This window comes from Plectropomus leopardus, chromosome 24 (genome assembly GCF_026936395.1).
Source record: "Plectropomus leopardus strain MGB_pleo_1.0 chromosome 24, ASM2693639v1, whole genome shotgun sequence".
NCBI classification, from domain to species: domain Eukaryota; kingdom Metazoa; phylum Chordata; class Actinopteri; order Perciformes; family Serranidae; genus Plectropomus; species Plectropomus leopardus.
Window position 1 is genome coordinate 1615935 of NC_142199.1, and position 11791 is coordinate 1627725.

Below are 11791 nucleotides of genomic sequence, written 5' to 3' on the forward strand. Positions count from 1 at the left end.
CCTGCAGGGATCTGTAGGAAACAGTATTAAAAACATATTTATATATGTATATAAACCTAAATTAATCATTAAATGACAACAAATATTAAAACAATAATCATAATAATTTACAAATAGAAAGTCATTTGTTTTTACTCATCACAAAAAGTAAAAATATCTGCAATGTCCGCAAAGTAAAAATAAAAACGTGTATTAAAAATATAAATATAAGGAAAAATTACTCGCCCTGTCCCTTTAAGGGTCACGTCCGAAGCGTCGTAACCTAGGAGAAGTTGTGTTTACTTCCGGGTTGTAGAGTCGAAAACAAGAGGGGCAGCAGCACGCCCACAGACACCGAGCAAAGCGGATTAAAGTCCCGCAGAGATGGCAGGGGAGTCCGAGGACGAAATACCAGGTCAATAACGAAAATTATTTGTTATTATTTTAAGCATTTTAGTTCTTATAACGAATTGTGTTAATAAAAAATGCCAGTTTTCATGAAGCTAATCGGCGCGTGCTCAGGTTAGCTTCTGATTTAGCTGGCCGGCTAGCAGAAAACAAACCTTTATATTCACTTTCACCGCTTAAACCTGCCGTTTATTTACGTATTATATATCTTCAATGCATAAAACAGGCTTATCATTTCACCTTATTTGTTATTTATATGTTTATTTCCCTGTTTCTTTGCTCCTAAAGTGCTTAAAAGGTTCGTTTTGAAACGTAATAAAATAGTAATTCTCTTGTTTGTTTATATGCATATTGATGTATGTAGCTTTATGAATTTAGCTACAACACATTTTACACATGAAGCTTTCTTAAGATTAGAGGCCTTTGTATTCAAGTATTCAATTTTATACCACTTTAGACATAAACTTTGCAACATTTCAGAGATAACTTGTATTTTCCTGCAGTATATTTATCTAGCAGTAACAAACTGCGGTGGAATATTAAAAAATAAATTCCTGCATTTAAATTATTACTCATGTACTATTCACTGATTGCTCCATTGTTAGTATTTTTTTTTTGTTTCTTTGTTTCCTCTTCTTTTTCTCCAGAATCAGGAGCAGTTTTCACATTTGGAAAGAGCAAATTTGCTGACAACATCCCCAGTAAATTCTGGCTTAAAAATGACGTCCCCTTAAAGATAGCCTGTGGGGACGAGCATACCGCCTTAATAACAGGTAAGACACTTTTTTAATGTGTGTAACATTGGTGTTAATCAAGGAATCTGATGCTGTTTCATGTTTGAAGAGAATCTGTGTTCTTTACCTGCAAGGAAATGTTAGTGAAATTAAGGACATTAACATATACCAACTAGGAAGAGAGTAAAAAATTCTGCTAAAGAACTTAAAAGAGACACAAATTTACTACAAAATGGGCAGAAGAAACTCAAAATGTCCACAAAAGACACAAAACAACCACACAGAGACACAAAACAACCACAAAATGAACATAAAGAGATAAACAAGGACTACAAAGAAACACAAAACAACCAGAAAAGAAACAGCATGACCCCATTTAGTGAAAAAGTAATTTAAAAAGATCCAAAGTCCACATGTCTGTGCCCAGGGACCCATTGTCTCATGATCTGTCCCTGTTTGTCTCCACAGAAAATGGGAAACTCTTCATGTTTGGCAGCAACAACTGGGGCCAGCTCGGCCTGGGGTCCAAACAGACTGTGAACAAGCCCACTTGTGTCAAAGGTTGGTCCTTAAAGACGCTCTCTGTTCCTGTTTTAGCCCCGAAAAGAAGAGAGAGGATCGTGAGTGTGAGTGCTGCCACCGACAGCTGCCGTCAGCCTCCTCAAAGACAAATCGGCCAGGACAAGAAACTAATTTAGGGAAAGTCTTAAATTGAAAATCTGAATAAAACAGACATAATCTATTGAGAAAACTTTTTTTTAATCACAAAATATAATAATATAATATTTTGAATAGAAACAGAATTATTTTTATTTCTGAAATCGAAATTTGATTATTAGATTTTTTAAATTCTGATTTGTCATTTTTAATAATAATAATAATAATAATAATAATAATGATAATAATAATAATAATAATAATGATTTTTTAGTCATAAAAAGTTGTTTTTGATTTTTATTTAGATTTCTACTCCACAGTTATTCAAAGTTAAAAAAACATTAAATCTATATATTTGTTCCAAATTTTTTACACTTATCTGTGTATATATTTATATTCATATATACAACTTTTTATATTTAATTTGAGAGCCATGCTGAAGGGGAAACCCGGAGATTTGTTACCATTATAATCCCAATCTGGAGAGTCCTTAATCTAGTCTAATCCAGACAGACAAAGGCAGGCCAAGAGACAATTGGCTGCTTATCAGATTTCTGTGCACTGCTGCTCATAAAAGATGATACAGAGTGTAGAAATCTTAGTTAATTTAACTCAAGTTTTTACAGCTGAACACTAACATACATTTATTTGCATGCTATCCTGTAATATTTTTATTTTAGTAATGTTTAATTTTGTATAATTTCAGCCCTGAAATGTGAGAAAGTTCAGTTTGTGGCCTGTGGAAGAAACCACACGCTCATCTCCACAGGTGAGATCTCACTCTGACCAGTTTACACTTTAAACCATTTTTTATTTAAATAATTTTTTATTTATTCATTTAATTATTAAAAACCGAGTGTGTTTTTCTTCGGTGCAGCTCAGGGGAAAGTGTTCGCGTCAGGGGGGAACAGCGAGGGTCAGCTGGGGCTCGGGGACTGCGAGGAGCGGACGGCCTTTCAAAGGATCAGCTTCTTCGATTCACGAGGACCAATCAAAATGCTCGCCGCCGGGTCAAACACCTCCGCTGCTCTCACAGGTGATGTCAGATACTCCATTCACCTGTGAATCACAGCAACTTTTAAGCTCTGAAGGCAATTTTCATTAGTTATTTGATTTTTAAATTAAGGGTTCAAATGTAAATAATGACATAAATCTTTTTTTCCTAAATTTAAATTATACTTTTTTGTTTTAGGAAGTACGATTTTTAATGATGAAAATAATCATTACAAATCTGATTAAAATGTTATTGCTTTTTTTCAGTAAATTTTATTTTTAAATTTTCAAATTTCAGTAATTTAAATTAACTAAAACTATTTAAATGAACTTTAATAAACTGTTACTTTTTCACCTTTTTCTAACTTTAAGTTTTTGTTTACATAATGTGAGCACTGTTACTCATCCTGTATGTTTTATGAAATATTGATGGACAAAAAAGAGCAGAAACAGACATTTCAAGGGCAGAAATTCGTTAGAATAAAATAAAATAAATTTTAAAAAATGAATTGAAGTAGAATAAAAATGATCCCTGTATGCGCTGTTTGTCCCAGAGAGCGGAAAACTGTTTATGTGGGGCGACAACACGGAGGGTCAGATCGGTTTGGGGAAGGAGAGCCAAGCGTCGTCGCCACAGGAAGTCAGCGTGGGGCGACCAGTCAGCTGGGTGTCCTGTGGATACTACCACTCTGCCTTAGTCACAGGTGAACACAGACGGAGGTTGTTCTTTTGTAGAGTTGTGTTTTTTTGTGTGAAACTGTGTTATTTTTTTGTGTCTCAGTTGACGGAGCTCTGTACACGTTTGGGGAGTGTGACAGCGGGAAACTGGGTCTGGGCACCGACCAGCTGCCCCGACACCGAGTCCCCCAGCTGGTGAAGAGCATCAAGGAGCCGGTGGTTCAGGTGGCCTGCGGAGGAGGACACACGGTGGCTCTCACAGGTCTGTACGGTGCAGTCTGTCTCAAAGAACTACAAAAATATTACAGTTTTCCGTCTGTGTCATTATGATGCTGTTCTGTCATTTCCTGCAGACACAGAATTTTCTTTTGGTGGAATTTATGTAATATTTTCAAGTCAGTGTTTAGTGCTCCTTTTCATTTATCAAAAAAAAAAAACCTGCATCTTAGTTTATTTCTGTAATAACAATATATTTTTATTTATTTATAGATCTTTGTATAATATCTTGGAGAGATGCAGCCCAAATCTCCTTACCAAACAGGGTTCAAAAGAGAGAAAAAAAAATTAAATATTTCTATGTATTCAAAGAAAAAAGTCATCTGCAACATAGTTTTGTACTTTAATACATTTATTTCAAATTGAGAATTTTTGTTTGTTTGTTTGTTTGTTGCCTTTTCCTTTATTTTTTTCATGTATTCGAATTACATTTAATTATTTATTCTTGAATTCAAATAATTTACAGCATATTTTAATATTTTTTTATATATTAAACATTTAGTATTTTTTGTTTTAATATTTTTTTTAATTTAATTTATATTAAATGTTTTATTTATTTCTTTGTAGGTTTTTATTTGTCATTATGAAAAACAATGGAAATATTTTATTATTAACAAGGTAAATATTTATATATATTTTTAAATTTCTTATATTTTTCATTTTATTTTTCAGGATGATGTATTTTTTTTCTTCCGAAATGTCAAAACTGTCAGTAACAACTGGAATAAAGAGGAAATAAGGTCAAGCAAAAACACAGTCATAGTAGAAAAAATAAAATGTGTGATAAAATTAAAAAAAATAACAATAACACATTTACAAACAAAACAGCAGCATATTTAGAAATGTAAAATGCAGTAGTCAGAAGTCAGAAAATATCAGAAAGATCAGAGGTGATGGATCAAACAATTTTTAGTTTAAATTTTTTTTGTGTGTTTCTTATCCCGCAGAGGATGACGTGTTCACATTCGGACTCGGTCAGTTTGGACAGCTCGGTCATGGGACATTCATCTTCGAGTCGCGGCTGCCGCGGCCAGTCGAACACTTCAAGAAGGGCCGAGTGCGTCAGGTGACCTGCGGAGAAAACCACACCGCTGTCATCACAGGTGAACTCGGCCTCGTCAATAATTTAATCAGTTTTTCTCATCAGAGTTTGCACTGGTTTGATGAACGTAGCTGCTTCAAACATCTCAAAGTGTTGCTGTTATGTTTTTTATTTTCAGACGGCGGTTTGCTGTACACGTTTGGAGACGGCAGACACGGGAAACTGGGCCTGGGAGAAGAAAACTTCACCAACCAGTTCAAACCGACTCTGTGTCCACGTTTCCTCAAGTACAACGTTCAGGCAGTATGTGTTTCATACCAGTGTTCACAATACTGGTAAAAAGTATATCTTCACAGGTCATACTATATTTTTTAATTGAAATTTAAATCATTTTTGTATGATTTTCTATTTTTCTAATTTAGCATTTTTAAAGCATTTTTACTTATTGCAGTTCTGCTTTATCTAGTTATTTTTTAAATATTTTAAATTTTTTATTTTTTAATTTTTATTTATTTAGCTTTAGATTCACTATTTAATTACATTTCATATTTATACTTTTTTCATACTGTATATGATATACAAGGTTTTTTGTTTTCATTTTATTTTTTATATTTATATATCATAAACTCATTTATTTTTATTTCTATGTGTTATATTTGTCTGTATTATACAATTTTATTTATTTATCTGTTTATGTTATACATTTGATTTTTTTTGCTTTTATATTATACGTGTGCTGATATAAACTTCATTTTATATTTCTGTTTATTTAGGTGTTATTATATATGTGTGTGTGTGTATGTATGTTACACATAGTTTTTTGTTTTAATTTAACATTTTTACTTGCTTATTATATCTATCTCTTTTAATGTACACATATATTATTTCAAATTTTACAATCTGACAGTTCTGTCATAATATATTTATTAATATATATATTATTATTTCTAAATTGTTTTGCATTATATTTGTAATTTCTTTATGTGATATTTTATTTACTTTTACAATTTTTATTTAAATACTTTTTTTATTCACTTTAAAATATTTTATGTATTTTTAGGTATTTTATGTTTAATGTATTAATTATAAGTTTCATTGACAATAGAAATATGTTGATTTGCTGTGAGTAATGCAGAAGTTTTTAGTATTTTTCAGATGACAGAAGAAATAATGACAGTCTGTGTCTTTGTCCAGGCTACATGTGGCGGATGCCACATGGTGGTCTTGGCTCGGCCGCGGGATCAGAGCTGTGCTGATGTTACTCTGGAGGAAGACGATGTGATGGAGGACTACCTGGAGAAGCCATACGTGGAGCTGCTGGGGGACACGTTGGACAGCTCCACCCTGCAGAGGAGCCTCTCTGCTCGGGTCCGCAGGAGGGAGAGGGTGGGTACGCAGCCGAGAGGCCCCGTTCTCCCACAAACAGGAAAACGAGTCGTGACTCTGCTCACCTTTCCTTCCACAGGAGAGATCTCCGGACCAGTTTGGCACCATGTTCCGCACGCTGCCCGCCATGATGCCCGGCTACCTCCACCCGCCACTTCCCGTCTCCAGCCACACCATCCCGCCCAGACTGCCTCCAGCTGAGCTGACCCACACAAAGGTGCTCAACGGCACTCACCAACACAGGAGCGCAGGGTCAATGCACCAGGGTACCTACCTCCACCTAAATTTACTTAAAAACATTTTATTCAATTTTAGGCATTTTACGTTTTGTATATTTTTATGTCATGACATTTAGGTTTTGTTTTTTATCTATTTTATTAATAAGTTTCATTTATCTATTATAATTATTATTTTTTATTGATTTGCATTATATTTATATGCATTTTCTATATTTACTATGTGCAATTTCTAAATTGAATTTTATTATGTTTTTTTGTTTGAATTAATTGTTATTTTTATTTAAATTGTGTATATATTCATTTGTAATATTTATGTCATGTTTTGTTTTTTATTTATTTTAAGGTCATAAATGACAGATTCATTATTTCTTAATTACTTGCATTATATATTTGCACACAAAGAAAACCTCTATTTTAATCAGAACATGGCAGATTAAACTAATTAAAAATAATCAAAGTAGATCTATGAACTGACTGCTGTCTCACCAAAATACAAGATTTGGGAACATAATAAAATTAAAAGATTGGGTTCATAATAGTTGTTTTTGTGTAGCAGAAAGCAGGCAGAGCGTGAAGCTAACGTGCGGCTCTGTTTTCTCTGTCGTCAGAGCAGACAGGAGGCGACGCAGACGGTGTTGTGGAGAGCCTGACGGACACGGACAGCGTTAAAGGTCTGGGAGAAACCACAGACTTCCTCAACATGGTGAGAGACCAGTGAGGCGGCCTGACAGAGATCTGAGGGGTGAAACATGTGCTCATTTACCTTCTTCTTCCTCCCGACAGACGCATGTGATGAAGATGGACCCTGCTGATAAAACACTCACTCTGTCTCCAGTTCAGAAGGTAACATCAATGTTTTCATGTCTTTTATTAACAGAGTCTTTTCTGATTGACTATTTATTCCTCACTTCCTTGTCAATTTGCGCTCATTCTTTTAACCACGCAGCTCTTCCTCTAGACAGCGAGTTTCTCTTTCATCGGGTCGATGTATGAGGTTGTTTTTTATATAACCTGTAGTGGAATTTCACTAAGTACATTTAGTCAAGTATTATGCTTAAGCACCATTTCAAGCTGGAAAAATAGCCATGCACCAATGAAAAACACCCACATTTGGGCCTAAAAGTCCACTGGAAAAACAGCACAGTTTGTTAAAAACACCCATTTTTAGCCCCAAAAATGTCTCTAAAAAACTCCCTAAGTTTGGTGCTTAAAAGCTACTTTTAAAAAAAGTCTTTTAAAAAAGTAATTTTTTCTTTAAAAAAAAGTTGGCCCTTTTTTCCTGTAAAATTTTTGGTGATATTCTTTTCAAAAACGTGGTGATTTTCCTGTCTTTAAAACATGTTTTCTTAAAAAAACTTAACTGATTTTTGGTGACACTTTTTTGTCTAAAAATTCTTGGTGATGTTTTTTGCTTTTGAGATATTGGGGATTGTTTAAAACATTTAACATTGTTGTTTCTTTAAAAAAGTAAATTTTTTTTGGTAAATTCTAAATGTCTAAAATGTCCCTCTTGTCAGAAAAGAAACGTTTACAATTAAAAAATATTTGATAATAATAATAACTTTATTTATATAGCACCTTTAAATATAGAGTTTGCAAAATGTAAAATGTAACAGAAATAGGATATTAAAAAGGCAATACAAAGCCAAACAGCCTACTGAACACAAGCGAGACAAAACAAGGTTAGACATAAGATAAAATTAAAACAATGGGACAAATAAAGCAAGTTGCAGGGTGCAAAATGTCATTATAAAATAATGCAAATAAAAAGACCACAACTCACAAAAGCAATAAAAGCAATAAATACCACAAGATTAAATAAAATAAAATAAATAAAACAAAAATTAAATAAATAAAATGTCTTAAAATAAATAAGAGTAGCTCTAAAGAAATGGATTTTAAGAGATATTTCAAGGATTTAAGGGAAGAGACTGAAAACAGGAACATCCTCATATATCTCCTCGATGAAAGTCAGAGAAACAAGTCGTGATTTTTCTCTCATTATTTTCATAAATCTTCAGATTTTGTTTAGTCTCTTTTGTTTTTTCCTGCATGTCTCTCATCTCTCTCTAATGCATGCCTCTTTCTCGTCCTCCCGATGCTCTCTGACGCCGCTCGTAGAGGAAAAGTCAGCACGGTAAGACCTCTAAAGGGCACAAAGAGAACCTGATGAAGGAGAGGACGCTGCTGAGGCAGAGCAGCTTCTCCTCCGCTAAGAGCAGGGCCGCGTCTCCTCGCCGCGCGCTCCCCACCGAGCTCCTGAGGGGCCCCGGCAATCACTCCGCGGCCCCTCACAGCCCACACAAACACAAAAACAAAGAGAATGTGATCATGGCCATGGAGGAGCTGCGGGGGACACGGGACAAACTGAGCGTAGGGGACATCAGGAAGGCGGCGTCCAAGCAGAGACTGCGGCCGGCTCCAGGGAGACGCCAGCTGATGGAGGTCGGCAGGAAGAAGGAGTCGGGCGTCGCCTCTGATCCTAAACCGTCTAAACCTCTCAGTTCTAAAAACAAACCAATCGTGGTGCGAAGTGCGGGAGTCAGCTCGTCGGGTGAACGCTCAGCTGGTGACAAAAGCGCTGAGGTTAAAAAGACCCCTGAAGATTTCTCCAAAAAGTCCAAAAATGAGAAAAACAAAAAAGAAGCCAAATCGAACAAAGAAGCAGAACTTGGCCTGCTCGCCGGAGCTGCCTCGCTCGCAGCCGGGGCGGTGTTAATGCACGAGGTAGCGTCCTTGAGCTCGCCATCCGAGAGCAGCGGCCGAGCCCTGAAAGACAACACGACGAAATCACGCAGCGAGGAATTCGAATCCGCTGATTTGAGCCACAAGTCGGCCGTCAGCATCAACATTATACCTGAGAGTCCCGACGGCGGGACGAGTCAGGATGACACGGACACAAGTCACGACAAAAGTGAGCAGGAGGAGTCTGCGACGGTCCATCAGGAGGAAGAGGAGGAGGAGAGAACTAGTGCAGATGTGAGCAAGGAGGAGGAAGAGGAGGTTAGTTGCAGCTTTGAGAAAGAAACAGAAGACGAAGAAGACACTCTTCAACCAGACAATGAGTCAGAAACTGACGAGGAGGCGAGCAGGGACGAGGAGGAAGAAGAGGAGGAGGAAGAGGAGGAAGCAACCGTGACAGCTGGAAGCGAAAGTGATGACAAGTCAAAAGAGAGCAAAGCAGGCAATGCAGAAGAGGAGGAGGAGGAGGAGGAGGAGGAGAACCAGGAGGAGAACCAGGAGGGGTCGAGTCAAGAGAGCAAAGGAGGAGAGTCTGAGGGTGAGGAGGAAGATTTGGAAAGTGAGGAAGAGGAGGGCAAAAGTGAGTCCATGAAGTCATCATCGGAGGAGGAAGAAGGGAGTGATTTAGAGAGTGAGACGGAGGGAGGAGAAGAGGAGGATGAGGAGAGCAGTGCAGAGGAAGAGGAAGAAGCAGAGGAGGAGAGTAGTGAGGAAGATGAGAGTGAAAATAAGGAGGAGAGTGAGGAGGAGGAGGAAGAGGAGAGTGAAAGTGAGAAGCAGGAGGAAGAGGAAGAGAATGTTGAGGAAAAAGAGAGTGAAGAGGAGGAAGAGCTTGACAAAGATGAGGAGGAGGAAGATGAGGTAAACGAAGAAGAAGATGAGGAGGAGGAGGAGGAAGAACAAGTTGATAAAGAGGAAGAAGAAGAGGAAGAGGAGGAGGAAGAGGTTAATGAAGATGAAAAAGAAGAAGAGGAAGAGGAGGTTGATGCAGATGAGGAGGAGGAGGAACAGGAGGAGGAGGAGGAAGAGGTTAATGAAGATGAAAAAGAAGAGGAAGAGGAGGTTGATGAGGATGAAGAGGAGGAGGAGAAGGATGAAGAGGAGGAAGATGAAGAAGAAGAAGAAGAGGAGGTTGATGAAGATGAAGAGGAGGAGGTGGAGGAAGAAGAAGAAGAGGAGGTTGATGAGGATGAAGAGGAGGAGGAAGAAGAAGAGGAGGTTGATGAAGATGAAGCGGAGGAGGAGGAAGAAGAAGAAGAGGAGGTTGATGAAGATGAAGAGGAGGAGGAGGTCCTAAAAAAGAAAAAGTCAGCTGAAGTCCAAAGAGTAAAGAGTAAACAGAGGTCGGGGGTCAAAGGTCAGGCAGCGGAGGAGTCGGAGGAGTTTTGGGACGACGTGTTGCCGCAGTACCTCAACCTGAAATAACGCGTTACATCACGTTATTTTCACCGTCGATCGATCAGTATTTTTATTGATTAACTGATTCCGTGACTTCTATGAGAAGCAGAAAATGTGCAGACTTTGCTCGATCAAAGTGATTTTTTTTTTTACTCAAATCTTCGTGTTTTACACAAATTTTATGTCAATTTAAATGTCGGTTTATGAACGTTAACGTTTGAGTACGAACCAAATCCCACAGCGGTGCCTTTACTGCTCTGATTCTTCTCATTTTCATTTCATCTTCTCATCCGTTTCTCATTTCACTTTTTATAAAACTCGTCTTAATTTTTGCTTTTAACATCTTTGTTTACTTCTTTTTATGGCAGCTTATGAAAATTGTGTATTTGTGTTATGAAGAGTAGTTTGTATCCAGCTGTGCTCGTCATGTACGGGACATTTTTTTGTATTTTGTTACATTTGGCTCAGTATTATTGACACAGAGAAGATTAGGTGCAACAACAGTAAATGTGGTTTAAAAAACATCAATAACAAGAGAAAAACTTCTTTATTGTGCTTCTGATGGGCTGCATTAATGAAAACGGACCAAACTGCTTTAATTTCTCTCAAAAACATGGTCAGAAAATTGATTTCAAGAATTTAATAGATTAAAAAATAGACTGATTGTTAAATTACATGAAAAATAGCACAAAAACAAACAAACATTTTTTTCCTAGCTTTTTAAAATAATTTAAAATAAATACTAAGTTATAAGTTAAATACTAAGTTTCCACATTTTGTGGAACATTTCATACCAAGTTGTCTTATTTCACCTTGTTTTTGAAGAAATCAACCCAAATTGCTCAGTGTTCAAATGTTTAAATACTTGTGGAAGGCATAAAGAAAAACCGTGATTTATATTTTTCTTCTTTTCCATTTTCTATATAATTTTTTATTCATTTTTGTTTATATAATAAATGATTTTGTTTTAATTCTTTTGTAGTTTTAAAGTATGATAACTTTTAAGGAATGATTTTGGGAAGGAGGGCGTTGTTAAAAAAAAATAAATTTGGGATTTTTTTTGGTCTATAGACTGTATATCTAGCCAATACTGTATTTTACACCTAACCTTGAAATGCATATGATTAAATTAATAATAATAATAATAATAATAATAATAATAATAATAACAATAATAATAAAAAAATAAATAAATAATAATTAAATGTGAAATTAATGAATGAATAAATAGATAAAAAAAAAAATAAAATAAAATCACC

The 11791-nt window shown here is 36.1% G+C and overlaps 1 protein-coding gene across 2 annotated transcripts; it reads left to right on the forward strand.

The window, feature by feature from the left end:
* Positions 1–276: 276 nt before the first annotated feature.
* rpgrb (retinitis pigmentosa GTPase regulator b) lies at positions 277–11601 on the forward strand. 2 transcript variants are annotated; one of them, XM_088074670.1, is made up of 14 exons: positions 277–394; positions 1035–1160; positions 1590–1682; positions 2485–2547; positions 2656–2814; positions 3326–3475; positions 3553–3711; positions 4673–4828; positions 4946–5070; positions 5962–6153; positions 6233–6370; positions 7006–7095; positions 7176–7235; positions 8514–11601. In XM_088074670.1, the coding sequence occupies exons 1-14, from the start codon at positions 364–366 to the stop codon at positions 10557–10559; spliced, it is 3588 nt and encodes a 1195-aa protein (XP_087930796.1). In that variant the 5' UTR covers positions 277–363; the 3' UTR covers positions 10560–11601. The 2 variants fall into 2 exon arrangements, with proteins under 2 accessions (XP_087930796.1, XP_087930795.1); XM_088074669.1 differs by having other exon boundaries at positions 6233–6419; positions 7001–7095; positions 8514–11598.
* The last annotated feature ends 190 nt before the right edge of the window (positions 11602–11791 follow it).